This window comes from Pristiophorus japonicus, chromosome 13 (assembly GCF_044704955.1).
Source record: "Pristiophorus japonicus isolate sPriJap1 chromosome 13, sPriJap1.hap1, whole genome shotgun sequence".
NCBI classification, from domain to species: domain Eukaryota; kingdom Metazoa; phylum Chordata; class Chondrichthyes; family Pristiophoridae; genus Pristiophorus; species Pristiophorus japonicus.
In genome coordinates this window covers 54,780,030-54,795,725 of record NC_091989.1, presented here as the reverse complement: position 1 = coordinate 54,795,725, position 15,696 = coordinate 54,780,030, and the positions used below count along the sequence as shown (strand labels likewise).

At 45.3% G+C, this 15,696-nt stretch overlaps 1 protein-coding gene across 5 annotated transcripts in view; it reads left to right on the top strand.

Moving 5' to 3' along the window:
* The window catches only part of lrrk2 (leucine-rich repeat kinase 2), a 234,783-nt gene that overhangs the window by 66,544 nt on the left and 152,543 nt on the right, over nucleotides 1-15,696 (top strand). For all 5 annotated transcript variants that reach the window (XM_070897488.1, XM_070897489.1, XM_070897487.1 and 2 more), the window contains one exon: nucleotides 2,030-2,166. In XM_070897488.1, the coding sequence (XP_070753589.1) occupies nucleotides 2,030-2,166 (137 nt within the window). The remainder of the gene's footprint in view (nucleotides 1-2,029; nucleotides 2,167-15,696) is intronic.

Genomic DNA, 15,696 nt, shown 5'->3' with positions numbered 1-15,696 from the left:
GGGTTAACAGGGAGAGAGCCAGTCAAAGCACAGCCAAGGGATGGTAGAAAAGGAGGCGCTCGCGTGTGTATATGCTGTCAAGAAAATGCACCAGTACCTGTTTGGCAGGAAATTTGAGCTGGAGACAGATCACAAACCCCTAACGTCCCTTTTGGCCGACAACAAGGCCATAACTGCAAACGCATCGGCCCGCATACAGAGGTGGGCACTCACGTTAGCCGCCTATGACTATACAATTCGGCACAGACCGGGCACCGAAAACTGCGCCGATGCACTCAGCAGGCTCCCACTAGCCACCACTGAGGGGGCTACCGAGCATGCTGCTGAGATGGTCATGGCTGTTGAAGCTTTCGGAAGCAAAGGCTCACCCGTGACAGCCCGTCAGATTAAAGTCTGGTCAAATAGAGACCCGCTATTGTCTCTAGTTAAGAAATGTGTCCTGAATGGGGACTGGGCAGCCACGTACAGGGCATGCCCTGAGGAATTTAAACCATTTCACAGGCGCAGGGATGAACTCTCGATTCAGGCCGATTGTCTACTGTGGGGAAATCGCGTAGACATGCCACAGATGGGCAGAGAGGTGTTCATCAGAGAACTCCACAATGAGCACCCAGGCATTGTCATGATGAAGGCAATTGCCAGATCACACGTTTGGTGGCCAGGGATAGACGCAGATCTGGAACTTTGTGTTCGCAGGTGCAACACGTGTGCCCAGCTGGGCAATGCGTCCAGGGAAGCCCCCCCTTAGCCCCTGGCCATGGCCCGCCAAGCCTTGGTCACGCATCCATGTGGACTACGCAGGTCGTTTCATGGGAAAAATGTTTTTGGTTGTAGTAGATGCCTACTCCAAATGGATCGAGTGTGTCATTTTTAAATTCAAGCACAGCCTCTGCCACGGTAGAAAGTCTACGGGCAATGTTCGCCGCCCACGGTCTACCGGACGTCTTGGTCAGTGACAATGGCCCGTGCTTCACAAGCACTGAATTCCAGGACTTCATGGCAGGCAATGGAATTAACCATGTCAGAACGGCACGGTTCAAGCCGGCCTCAAACGGCCAGGCAGAACGAGCAGTGCAGATAATCAAACAGAGGATGCTCAGAATCCAAGGGGGTTCCCTACAAACCCACTTATCACGCCTCCTGTTGGCCTATAGATCCCGACCACACTCGCTCACAGGGGTTCCACCCGCAGAGCTGCTAATGAAAAGGACGCTCAAAACCCGGCTATCCCTTATACACCCCACCATGAAAGAAATTGTCGAGAGCAGGCTCCAGCCACAATATAACGACCATGACAGGAATGCGAGGGCGCCATGTCTTGATGTAAATGATCCTGTTTTTGTCCTCCACTACGCTGCAGGGCCCAAATTACTCGCAGGCACTGTGATTGCCAAAGAAGGAAATAGGATTCTGGTAGTTAAACTTACCAATGGACAAATCTGCCGCAAACACGTGGATCAAACAAAAAGGAGGTTCAGCAACCCCATAGAAGAAGCAGAGGAAGAATACAATGTAGAGTTCACTCCACCACAAGTGACCGAACACCGGAACCAAAGGGAGGAGAGCCCAATCACTGTGGGCAGTCTGGATGAGGCACCGCAAACAGCAGACACTCAGGCCAGCGCCCAACAACCGGAGCCCCAACTCAGGCACTCTACAAGAAAGCGTAAACCACCAGAGAGACTCAACCTGTGATCCCAATAAGACTTTGGGGGGTGGGGGGGGGGCGGAATTGATGTCATGTATTCAACCAGCATTTTAACCCATGTATAATCTGACCTAAGTTGTACACTGAGAACAATGACCACTCGGTGGGAGACACTCCTAACCTGGACCTTCAGGTATAAAAGGGGAAGCTCCACCCATCTTCATCACTTGAGTGCTAAGGAATAAAGGACAGGTCACAGACTAACCTTCTCTCAAGCATGATGGGCCTCGTGTGCATTTATACTGTATCGTAAAGACGTATCAGTTTCTTTTAAGTTCTTCTGAACGACTTCTAATTGGGTTTATTTGTTTTACTACCTAGTATCAAAAGTCAGCCTGAAAGAGGGCACGATGGATGCAGAGGAAGGTACAGACATGTTGGAATCAATGCCGAATGTTATTAAACAACAGTGTTTGTTGGAGGGTTTTCATGGATTAGTTCTTGAAGCTTTGAACAAGGTAATTACAAAAAAATTGGTGACCTACTTATTCCATATGTTTAATTGTGTATATAAAACATATGTCGGTTAAAATTTTCAGGATCAACTACAACATAAAAAAAGTTTGAAAGAAAATATTAAATGAACACTTTACATGGGTCTTCACACTTGAAGATGTTGCTCCACGACTAGAATTTAATAATGTTACTAACAAAACTGGTAATATTAACATCGATGAACATATTGCCCCTAAAATTCTGTTTTGACATTTTAGAGAAAAAATATGCACTTACCTTAAGCTGCTGCCCATGTTCGACTTTCCGATGCTGTGGTCTGAGCTGACTGCCAGTCGCAGCGTGTGCACGTCGGGGCGTGCGCAAGCCTGGAGCTGGAGTCACATGGCTCTAGGCAGCCAATCAGGTAAAGTATGTACTCATTCATAGTAATAGGAGTTCCGTAAGGTCCTAAGCTCCTATTACTATGAATGAGAAACCCCCCCCCCCCGCCCAACACCCAAAACAGTAATAAAAAATTGAAAATATACATTACATTCATTTTAAATTAAAGTTATTAATGTTTTTAAAAAATTGGGAATATATATTTTTTTTAAGTTTTTTTTTAAATAAACTTACCGTTGTGGGGAGGGTTTTTAATAAAATATGTTTTCATTTTATTTATGTTTTTGTGTGTTTTAAAAAAACTTGTGCCTGCAAAAGTAGGCTATGCGCCTGCTTTTTCAGGTGCAAGATTTTTGAGGACATTTGTATGCGTAAATATTGGAAATTTGCACTTACAAATGGCGACAGACTCTGGTAACTATAGGCCATTAGTTTAACATCAGTAATAGCTAAGATGCTTGAGGGAATCATTAGGGATGCAATATATGGATGCTTGGATAGAGAGAGACACATCAGGGACACCCGACATGGCTTCATAAAAAGCTCACATCTTACAAATCTAATTGTATTTTTTGAAGAAGTTACAAAGTTGATGGATGAAGGAAGTCCAAGATACTGTCTACTTGGACTTTCAAAAAGCTTTTGATAAGGTAGTGCAAAAGAGGCTTTTCTACAAGATTGACACCTCTGGTATTGATAATATAGTGAGCTGGATTGAGAACTTGCTGTCAGGATGTGGCAAAAGGTAATTACAAATGGATTAGGATCTGTTTGGAGACCGGTCACCAGTGGTGTCCAGCAGGGTTGGTGTTGCGATCCTTGCTCTTTACTATTTTTATTAATGATCTGGATGTAGGTATTGGGGGCGTGATTGGAAAATTTGCAGACGATGCCAAGATCTGTGCGAGTATTGGGACTCTAGATGGCGTTTATCTGCTTTAGGCAGACTTTAATGTGTTGGGAGATTGGGCTCAGGACTGGAAAATGATGTATAACTTAGATAAGTGCAATGTTATGAATTTGAGTAGGGTAAATGCTCAACATTCATACATGCTTCAGGGAAAAGCATTATAGAAGGTGGAGATAGAAAGAGATTTAGGCATTCTAGTGCATCATCCTTAAATGTACATGAGCAATGCTGTGAAGTGATAGCTGGAGCAGCTAGTGTTGGGGTGTATCCAGAGGACAGTTGATTATAAGATGAGGCATACTATTTTGTCCTTGTACAAGACTTGGTCAGGCTGCAGTTGGAATACTGTGTCCAGTTTTGGTCTCCTCACAATAATAATAACTTTTATTTATATCATGCCTTCAATGGAGTAAAATGTCCCACAGTGCTTCACAACAGTGTTACAGACAAACAGATAAATTTGATACCGAGCCACAGAAAAAATTAAGGCAGATGATCAAAAACTTGTTTAAAGAGATAGATTTTAACAAGTGTCTTAAAGGAGGAAAGAGAGGTAGCGAGGCATAGAGGTTTAGGAAGGGAGTTCCAGAGCTTGGGGCCCAGGCAGCTGAAGGCATGTCCACTGATGGTTGAGCAGTTATAATGAGTGATGTTCAAGAGGCCAGAATTTGAGGAGCACAGACATCTTGTGGGATTGTGAGGCTGAAAAAGATCAGAGATAGGAAGGGGCAAGTCCATGGAGTGATTTTTGAAATCGAGGCGTTGTTTAACTGGGAGCCAGGGGTGATGGATGATCTTGACTTGGAGCGGGTTAGTACATGGGCTGCTGACTTCAAGTTTACGTAGTGTGGAAAGCTGGCCAGGAGTGAGTTGGAGTAGTCAAGTCGAGAGGTAACAAAGGCATGAATGAAGGTTTCAGCAGCAGAAGAGCTGAGGCAGGGGCGGAGACGGGCAATGTTAGAGGTGGAAAAAGGTGGTTTTAGTTATGCCATGGATATGTGGCTGGAAACTAATTTCAGGGTCAAATATGACACCTAGGTTGCAAACAGTCGTCTTCACCCTCCAATTGATGCTAGGCAGAGGGATGGAGTTTGTGGTTTGGGAACGCAGTTTGCGGCGGGATCAAAGATAATGGCTTCGATCTTCCCAATATTTAATTGGAGAAAATTTCTGCTCATCCAGTACTGGATGTCGGACAAGCAATCTGACAATTTAGACACCAAGCAGGGGTCGACAGAAGTGGTGGCGAGGTAGTGCTGGGTGTCGTCTGCGTACATGTGGAAACTGACTCCGTGTTTTCCAGATGATATCGCCAAGGGGCAGCATATAGATGAGAAATAAGAGGGGACCAAGGACAGATCCTTGGGGGACACCAGAGGTAACGATGCGGGAGTGGGAAGAGAAGTCATTGCTGGAGATTTTCTGGCTACGATTAGATAAGAATGGAACCAGGCAAGTGCAGTCCCATCTAGCTGGACATTAGTGGAGAGGTGTTGGAGGAGGATGGAGTGGTCAACTGTATCAAAGGCTGCAGACAGGTCCAGAAGGGATGGTTTACCTTTGTCACAGTCACACAAGATGTAATTCGTGACTTTGATGAGAGCAGTGGCAGGGGCAAAAGCCAGATTGAAGGGATTCAAACATTGAATTCATGGAAAGATGATCAAGGATTTGGGAGGTGTAGTGTATGTAGGCACCTTTAGTAATGACTCCACGAGGCAGGGTGTGATACTTAAACTGTGTAGACCTGTAGTCCTTTATTTGCAGTTCCTGAGTGAGGACAACAAGCTGTGAGTTCCTTTTTATACTGGGTTACCTGTAGTGTGCAGGTGTGTTTCAGACATCACACAGTAAACAGGCATGCATATACAATAGGAGGCAACAACACATTCAAGTAATTTGGACAGGAAAGGGAGGCTGGAGATGGGGCGATAGCTAGCAAACAAAGTGGGGTCAAGGGTTGGTTTTTTGAGAGGGGTGAAGACAGCAGATTTGAAGGAGAGGGAAACAGTACCTGAGAACAGGGAACCGTTACCAATGTCGGCTAACATGGGAGCCAGAAAAGGAAGTTGGGTGGTAATAGGGTGAAGGGAGCAGGAAGTGGGTCTCGTGGATAAGATGAGTTATGGCAGGTGATAGGCTTTGGAGAGGGTGCAGAATAGGGTCACAAGCCTAGTAGTTATCAAGATATGCTCAAAAGAGTTGATCTGATTGAGGTTTATAAGATAGTGAAGGGAATAGTTTGTGTTCCAGTTGACAGTTTGTTTCAATTAAATAGGTTGGGGGGGGGGGTACTAGGGGTCACAAATTTAAGTTGTAAAAGGCTAGGTCTAGGTTAGATGTCAAGAGGTTTTCTTTTCCCAGAAAATAGTGGACCTCTGGATTAGGCTACCGTCTTGTGCGGTAGATGCTGAATCACTGAATTCCTTCAAGCAAGAGCTGGACCGGTTTCTGGCTGGGGTGGAGATCACCTCTTACAGAAGGTAGGTACTGCAGGGAATTCAGGGCCAGAGTGATCATCACCTAGATGGATCGGAGAGGAATTTCCCAGATTTTTTTCCCCCCAAATTGGCCTGTTTTTAAAAAAAAAAACTGGTTCTTTTTTTCTCCCAGGTGATTTATGTGGTTTCGGGTGGGGTGGAGTGTATATATTGTGATAGACAAGGTATCGCAATTGTGTGGGGCAGGCACGATGGACCAGATGGTCTTTACCTGTTCGTCATTGTTAGTATGTTCGTAAAACCTAAAAAAAGCGTTTGTTGAATCACCAATATATTCCAGTCCTAGAAAGATATACATTTGTATTAGGAATTGAGGTACTGACATAATTTTGCGTATGTTACATGATGCAGGGACTGTGCTTTTCAATTTCTTTGTAAGGGAAAGGGGTCTAGAGAGCATTCTTTTTGTGGTACAGTGGCTAGAAAGCAGAATGTATTTACTTTCCTAGTAGTGAGAGCTGTGTTAGCCTGCATTTGGGGAAGGAAATGTCCTCAGGCCCATTGTGATCATTTTGTCTTCCAGAAACCCAATCCACAAAGTTTGCCAATGAGTGCAAAACCAGAAAGTGTGTTGTACTCCTGCTCTTGAGGCCAGTTCATTCAAGCTTTGTCTGGCAGGGAGGAGTAGAATTGTTGAAGCCAGTGTGGAATGAGTTCATCTGTTTGTATTTTTCTGCCCATTACTCTAAAATGGGCAACTAACTCAACTTTTTAAATATCATGATCAGTGCTTTGCACTACAGCCTTCAATATTTGCTGCGTACTCTTTCTCTTGGTTCCTTGGTGCCATGCTGATCGGGACAGTTGTAGAGGGAGCATCTGCTCCCTCCGGTGTTAATGTTACAAGCTGAAATATTGTCTTTGCTTTAGTTTCAGTAAAGCTTGTTTGTTCTTGTTTCATTATCTGCTGGGTTCCTCCAAAAGTGAATGGATCCAGCTCTGTGACCAAGGACTCCCAGCAAATTCTCAAACCTAATAATTTTAATAATTACTCCCTGGTCTGTGGGGTAGACCTGTCACTGAAACTTTCTGGCCAATTGTCTGAATTTGCAGCCAGTTAAATCTGAGGTTTTAAATATCCCACACATCGGGGAGCCAGTGAGACTGATGAGGCAATTCACCTCTGTCAGACCCATCAGGTGATCAGAAGATAGAAAATCAGACTTTGGGTTTATATCTTGTTTTCAAAACAAAAAAATAATTTAATTTATTGTGTGCGCATGTCATTCAAAGCTGTTATCTTGGGTAGGAGATAACAATTGCAAAGCATTTTGCTGTTTGCTGAGGAATGCAGCAATGATCATTGACAAGTTTGACAGTCTCAATATTTCCTGCCATCCCCTTCTTTACCTCTGTTGCACACAAGTCATTAGCTATACTCACACCAACTATTTTTTACATTTTATTGCACCTAACAATTATTGACATAGTTATCTGAAACATTCAAGTCATCCTGTACTTGCTTTGTCTATTGCGTTCATCTCACTTGAGATTGCACAGGTCTCAAAATTAACCTTGACTATCCTGCTCGTAACCTTATTCTAGCCTGAAAAGTTTCCAGTTAATTATTTATTTTATGTGTTTCAGTCAGTTTTCTGTTCAGCATATTTATTGGGACTTCTGCACTGGGTGGATCACAACCCTCTCCCACTCTGACCCTACCATTTGGGGGTTCTTGCACATTATGCTGGCATGCTGCAACACAGTTTCAAAATGGAATTGAATGCCAAGGTCACTGTACCTTTGACCGACTGTGAAACAGCATAGTGTATGGCATAGATATTGTTTATACTAAATCCAAAGTTTGTCGAGTGTGGTGAATCTATGCTTTGTAATCGTGATTTTACCAGAACCATTGTGTAGACATTATTCAGTTCATTATAAAAAAAAAAGTGACATTGAACTGTGTATTAATGTTCATATGATATGATGTAGAACAGCAATGGGAAACATTTAAAACGGTGTTCAACAGAGTCCAGAAAACACACATTCCTCTTTTTAAAAAAAACAAGATCAAGCTGAACACTACTGAGGAACCATGAATGAATAAGGCCATAAGGGAACAATTGAGGGTAAGGAAAGAGGCATACATTAAGTACATAGACAGCATGGGAGCGCATGGTGAGGCAAATTATGAAGAGATTAGGAAAGAAGTCAAAAAAACAATTAGAAAGGCAAAGAGAAACTACGAAATTGAATTATCAAGAAACATAAAACAAAAGTAGTAAAATATTTTACAGGCACATCAATAAAAAAGGGACGGTCGGGATGGGAATAGGGCCACTAAGGGATGAACAGGCAGTGATAGAGAGATGGCAGAAAAATTAAACAATTACTTTGCCTCAGTATTTATCAGAGAGATAGAACAGGTGGAAATGACATTAGTAATGAATTAACTGCATTTAAAATAATAAGAGGTGCTATATTAAACAAACTAATCAAACTCAAAGAGGAAACATCCCTTGGTCCGGATGGATTACATCCATGCATTTTAAAAGAATCTAGGAAAAAAATAGCAGAGGCATTGCTTCAGCGGTAAAATGGATGTTAATGTGCATATGTCGTCCATTTAGCCACAAAATGGAAACTGACGCCCATTTTTCGGAAACTTATCGCCGAGCGTTACTTTCCCCATGTGCATAATGCCGGGAAAAAATAATACCGCCCGCCCACTTTTTTTGAGCGGAATCATCAGAACGGGCTAAATCACCACCCATAATATCGCCCAGCATTACTTTCTGCACAGAATTAACGCCGAGATTCAATAATACCGCCCGCCCATTTTTTTTTTGTCGTAAACAGCACATTTGGCGAAACTAACGCCCAGGAGATTTCCCACCGTCACTTTCACCACCTCGCACACACATTGCCTACGATATCACTCGCTCCAAAAAAACGTCCAGAAAAAGTGGAACTCTTCTGAACTAAAGCCAGCGGTGTGGCTGTTATTTTTAAAATTGCAGGTCACTTCATTCAAAAGGCTGCTTCAATTTCGGGAGAGTTTGCATTGACTCTGGAGTTCTTCTTGGGTAGGAAGTGACCATCTCAACAGATATATTTTCAGACTCTGGACTATTGGGTGTATTTTAGTGAGGAAATTATTGCTTCTGATCAATCGCTATTATACTTTGACTGCAATGTAAATCGATAGATTTTTAACCAATAAGGGAATTAAGGGTTACGGGGAGCGGGCGGGTAAGTGGAGCTGAGTCCACGGCCAGATCAGCCATGATCTTGTTGAATGGCGGAGCAGGCTTGAGGGGCTAGATGGCCTACTCCTGTTCTTAATTCTTATGTTCTTATGTTCAATGGGGCCAGCCATTTCTCAGCCTGCATCGATTAATACGCAGATGCTGCAGAGTGCAGATGGCTCAATGTGTGATGCACATCATTATGTGCCCAATTTAAGATGTGCAAGAATGAGGAGGAGGGCCAAACCATGCACAATCCCGCTCGTACAGGGAAAAGAGGTCTTGCCTCGAAGTGTCCGACCACACCTGCCTTCGGAGACTGCGCTTCCACAAGGTGGTGATCAATGTAATATGTGAGCTCATCAGGCCACATATGCAACTTGCCATCAGGACATTCGTGTCGGTCGAGGTCAAGGTCACTGCGGCACTGTCTTTCTGCGCGTCCGGTCCCTTTCGGGCCTCCGCCGTCAAGATTTGCCCTCTGTCTCACCATGCAACCCATTGCTGCATTAGACAGGTCACGGAGGCCCTGTACGCGAGAAGGATGGACTTTATCAGCTTCCCCATGACCACGGAGGCTCAGACTGACCGGGCTGGAGCATTCTACTGCATTGCTAAGTTCCCCAGGATGCAGGGAGCTGTACAGTGCACTCACATCGCCATGCTGCCACCTTCTCAGGACCCAGAGCGTTTTCGTAACAGAAAAGGATTTCACTCCCTGAACGTCCAACTAGTTGTCGACCAGAACCAGATCATCATGGCAATGAATGCCAAATGTCCGGGCACCTTCGATGAGGCTCACATCCTGCGTGAGAGCGTTGTCTCTGACATCTTTAAGAGTCAGCCACAAGGACAATGCTGGATGCTTGGTGATAACCGATATGGTCTAACCACCTGATGAGCCCCCTGCGTGACACCCACACCAAGGCCGAGAAGCGATACAACCAGAGCCACAGAGACACACGCAATGTGGTCCAGAAAACAATATGTGCTTAAGCAGCGCTTCAGATGTCTGGACCACTCAGGAGGGGAGTTACAATATAACCTTGAGCAAGTAGGTAAATTCATGGTCGTGTGCTCCATACTGCCCAATCTGGCTATCAGGAGGGGCCAAGAATTGCCAGAAGGGACTGATGCCCACAATCCCCTCCAGACCACAGGAAAGGGCCCGTGGTGGCTACATAGCTGCAAGACTCTTTTCGTGAGGAGCTGATATCTGAACAATTTGTCTGAAAGAACGTTGCTGTGTGTGTGTGTGCAGCTCAGACATCAATGGTGCCCATCACCTTGGTGCCAGTTAAAGTTTACGTTGATTGAAGTTAAGTTTTATTTAACCCTTTCATGTTCAGGAATCACCAGTGTGTAACAGTGCAGCTATCTGAGACAATGCGCAACAAGGTTATGTTCAATAAAACATTTTTATACCAGCCATTGGTCTGACATCATAAGTTTCGCGGGCAAAAACACCCAATCCCCGCTCACACCCCACTTTTTCCACCATTGACATCTATCAAATGTTCAACATGTCCAGCAACAGACAATACAAATGCAAAGTAGGAGGGTGATCCCTCCCCCCATACATTACAATAAATTGTATACACCCAGTTAGAGATATAACACAGCCATCACCTGTGGACATGCACCTCACTTTCCTTCCCCCCCGCCCCCTTCTCCCCACCTCTACCCCTTCCCCTCCTCGCTCCACGACGCCTGGCCGAGGAGCTCCTCAGGTGGTGCCTCATTGGGGGGGATGAAGGCAGAGGCAGTGGTTGCATGGGTACAGGAGCGGAGGTTGCCAAGGGAGCAACATTCTCTGATAGAGAAGCAGGATCTTTGTTCTTGCTCTCATCTGTCGTTCGCAGTAGCGGTGCAGAACCTAGGGGTGAGTGCTGCGCTCTGGGACCACTGGGAGGCCTGTGCCAGCAGTGTTCCTGGCTATCACATCCAGGGCCTCCACCATCCGCAGAATGTACTCAGTCATGGTGGCCAGCTGTCAGGATATGCGCCCCCCGCCCTCAATGCTTCGATGAGCTGGTCACCAATGTCTACAGTCCTCCTGGACAACTGGACCAGCTCTCCACACTCGTGGTGCTCGTGGACCAGACCTGCCGTGTCCGCAAGGTCGGTACCGTCCTGGGGACAAATGGGGTGCCCTGTGGCGAGGTTCTTGGGGCCGGTACCTTCAGAGTGGAGGCAGGAATGATTGGAGGACCACTAGATGGCTGTGGGGTGGAATGGCTTCTGGAGCATGGCGATGCAGGTTCCTCAAAGTCGGCGCTCTCATCCGTGGCGAACAGACCCAGCAGATTGACGGGTGAGAATCTGAGCTCCTCAACACCAGATGTAGGATTTTCCAGAGAGTTGGGCCCCACGCCCCCACCTCTGGCCTCTGTGGTCTTGCCTGGAGCTGCGCTGCTGGCTGAGCTGCAAAACACACATGAGGTTATTGGAGGGTCACAAGGTGATTGTAGCGCTACACACAGCATATGCAAGACAAAAGCACCACTGCTATCAAAATCATCACATCACATTTCATGACCATCAACACATTTGCATTCCAATGATTTTTCATTATGCCAGCATTATATCTAGGACAATTTTAGAAATCATCTAGCATATATGATTGTTTGGATATGAGTGGGTGTGGCATCTATTGACTTTACATCACGCAATGGTGTAAACTTTACTCGCGTGGCATCACTTCAGGGTCTGCAGATGCTTCCGTGGCTGTCCGGGTGTGCTTCCCCAAGAGTGCAAGCACCTGCTCCTCCATATCAGTGATGTCGCTGGGGACTGGTGGCCCCCCACCTGTTCGCCTCTGCATGGACCTCATCGTCGATAGCTTCTTCTGTATAAGGTGACAGGACGACATGGCATGAGATCATTGCTAGGTACTGTCACAGAGAGTGATACAACACATAACCGACAAGTGTAATCATGATTATTATGATTATTATCATTCTTTTACCTGAAGCCATACACAGTGACCGCAGGCTTTGAGTAAAACATTCCCGGTAAAAGTGCAAGACCTCACATCTGCTGATAGTCACTCATGACTGTTGCAAATCAAATTATCTAAATACATAAGTACATGCAAATGAATGTAATACTTACTCTTGCGGGTCCCACAAGGTCGTTCCATCGTTTGGGCATTGGTTGCCCTCACACACCTCGTTGGTCGCCGACGAGACCACCTCTGCTATCTCAGTCCATATCTTCTGGTAGGCCTTTGGGGTGGACTTCCCACGCCCTCCCTGTGTCAAATCACCCCAGTGTAACTCGACCTCCTGCAGGAGGGAGGCATTTGCCTCGTCCGAGAACCTCCTGGCTCTTTTGCGCCCTCCAGTGTGCTCCTCTCCCACCTCACTGCTCTCTCCACTGTCAGTCTCCACAGCGTGCTGTGATGCCTCCTCCTCTCCCTCCATTATAGGCCAAATTCAGGCAAATATGTGGCTGGTAACAGCTAATTTTTGTTTTCCTATTTGCTCTGAAGCTCTAAACTCTCCCTCCTTCCTCCCAAAGCAGCCACATACGCCTTCACCCCTCTCAGCTCCCTCTCTCTCTCCTGCGCATGTCATGATGACCCTTGACCTCCTGAATCGCGGGAATCGAGCATTGCCATGCCGTTGCTAAGGACAGTGACACTTTACGGTAGAAGATCAGCGAGATTTAATGCTACCTCCCATTTCATATCGCTCGCGATAGCGCCCAATTTAAAAAATGGAGACGAGGTGCTTTGAGAATGGGCGAGAAGCTGGCGATCTGAAAACCCATTTTTACCGCCCACACCGGAAATATCGCCCATTTTTGGGCGATCTGCACAAAAGTGTAAAATCTAGCCCATAATACCAATATTAAGTAGGGAGATAGAACATGTCCAGGGAACTATAGACCAGTCAGCATAACATCGATGGAAGAAAAAATAATGGAATCCCTACTAAGCAACAACAACTTGTATTTATATAGCGCCTTTAACTTGGTGAAATATCCCAAGGTGCTTCACAGGAGTATTATGAGCTAAAAAATTTGACTTCAAGCCGCATAAGTACAAATTGACCAGAAGCTTGGGTTAAAGAGGTAGATTTTAAGGAATGTCGTGAAGCAGGATTGAGAGATTTAGGCAGGGAATTCCAGAGCTTAGGGCTTAGGCAACAGAAATGTTCAGCGATTATAACCAGGGATGTTCAAGAGAGCAGAGTTAGAGGAGCGCAGACATCTCTGGGGGTTGTGGGGCTGGAGGAGATTACAGAGATGAGGAGAGGCGAGGTCATGGAGGGATTTAAAAATAAGGATGAGAGTTTTGAAATGGAGGCGTTGCTTAATGCCAATGTTGGTCAGCGAGCACAGGGGTGATGGGTAAGTGGGAATTGGTGCAAGTTTGGACAGGTCAGCCGAATTTTGGATCATCTCTAGTTTTCGTAGGGTAGAATGTGGGAGGCCATCTAGGAGTGCGTTGGAATAATAAAGTCTAGAGGTCACAAGGACATTGGTGAGGGTTTCAGCAGCAGATGAGCTGAGGTAAGGGTGGAAACGGGCAATGTTATGGAGGTGGAAATAGGCAGTCTTAGTTATGCTGCGGATATGTGGTCAGAAGCTCATTTCAGGATCAAATATGAAACCAAGGTTGCGAACAGTCTGACAATTTAGAGACCGTGGAGGGGTCGAGAGAAGTTGTAATGAGGTAGTTAGGTGTCATCAGCATACATGTGGTGATGTTGTGTTTTTGGATGATGTCGCCAAGGGGCAACATGTAGTTGAGAAATAGGAGGGCGCCAAGAATTGGTCCTTGGGGGATACCGAAGGTAACGATACCGGGGCGGGAATAGAAGCCGTTGCAGGTGATTATCTGGCTACAATTAGATAGCTAAGAATGGAACCAGGCAAGTGCGGTTCCACCCAGCTGGATGACGGTGGAGAGGCATTCGAGAAGGATAGAGTGGTCAACCATGTCAAAGGCTGCAGACGTCAAGAAGGACGAGAAGGGATAGTTTGCCTTTCACACAAAGATATAATTTGTGACTTTGATGAGAGCTGTTTCAGTCTCATCAAAGCAGACACGGAAACCGGATTGGAGGGATTCAAACATGCGGGAAAGATGGACACAGATTTGGGAGATGACAACACGCTCAAGGGATTTGGGGAGGAAAAGGAGGTTGGAGTTGGGGTGGTAGTTTGCAAGGGGTCAGTGTTTGGAGGGGTCGAGGGTTGGTTTTTTGAGGGGCAATTATGACAGATTTGAGGGAGAGGGGGGGACAGTACCTGAGGAGAGCCAACAGTTTAAAAATGTAAGCTAACATGGGAGTCAGAAAAGGGAGTTGGGTGGTCAGCAGTTTGGTGGGAATAGGGTCAAGGGAGCAGGAAGTGGATCCCCTGGACAGGATGAGTTCGGAAAGTTATGAGTGGACATACGAGAAACTGGAGAAAGATGTGAGGTCAGGGCTAGGGCAGGGGGATCCTCAGAGGAAGTTTGGCCCGGTGGGCTTGGGGAAGGAAAGGCAGAGGCAGCCGAACGGATGGTCTCAATCTTCGCGACAAAAAGCTCCTCACACTTATTGTCGGAAGGGAGGTTGGTGACTGGGAAAGGGGTTTAAAAAGATGGTTAGCAGAGGAGAATAGAAGCTGGAGTTTTATCTTTACATTCCAGAATGATTCTGGAATAGAGAGCAATTTTGGCAGATGAGATCAGGGCCCGATGGTGCTTTATGTGGTCCAGCCGGATATGGCAGTGAATGGTTATATTAGTTGCCCACTATATCCGTTCAAATCTGCATCCCTTGGACTTAAAGGAGCGAAGATCAGGGCTGTACCAGAGGAGAAAAGAGAAAATAGAAGAACATCTCAAAGCCAAAAATATAATAATGAATAATCAACATGGATTTTAAAAGGGAAAGTCTTGCTTGACCAACTTCGTTGAGTGTTTTGAAGAGATAACGGAGCGAATAGACAAAGGTAATGCAGTAGATGTAATTTATGTAGATTTTCAAAATGCCTTCAATAAGGTACCACATAATAGACTAATGAATAAGGTCAGAGAATGCGGAGTCAGGGGACAAGTAGCATCATGGATAGCTAGCTGGCTTCAAGACAGAAAGCAGTGAGCAGGGGTAAAGGGTAGCTATTTAGAGTGGTAGAAGGTGGGTAGTGGTTTTCCACAAGGATCAATGCTGGGACCACTTGTTCAGTTTATTTAATGATTTAGACATTAGAATCAAAAACACAATTTTTAAATTTGCGAATGACACTAAATTGGGTGGGGATAGTTAATACTGAGGAGGATGGCAACAAATTACAAGAAGACATCAATAAACTTGAAGAATGGGCATATAATTGGCAGTGAAATTCAATACAGATAAATGTGAGATATTACATTTTGGTAGGAAGAATAAGGAGATGACATTACTTGGGGAGGTGCGAGATTGGATGGGATAGAGGAGCAAAGGGATCGCCGAGTACAAATACACAAATCGCTAAAAGTAGAGACACAGGTTAACAAGGCCATAAAAAAAAACTGGACACTAGAGCTTATTTCTGGAGGGACAGAATTGAAAA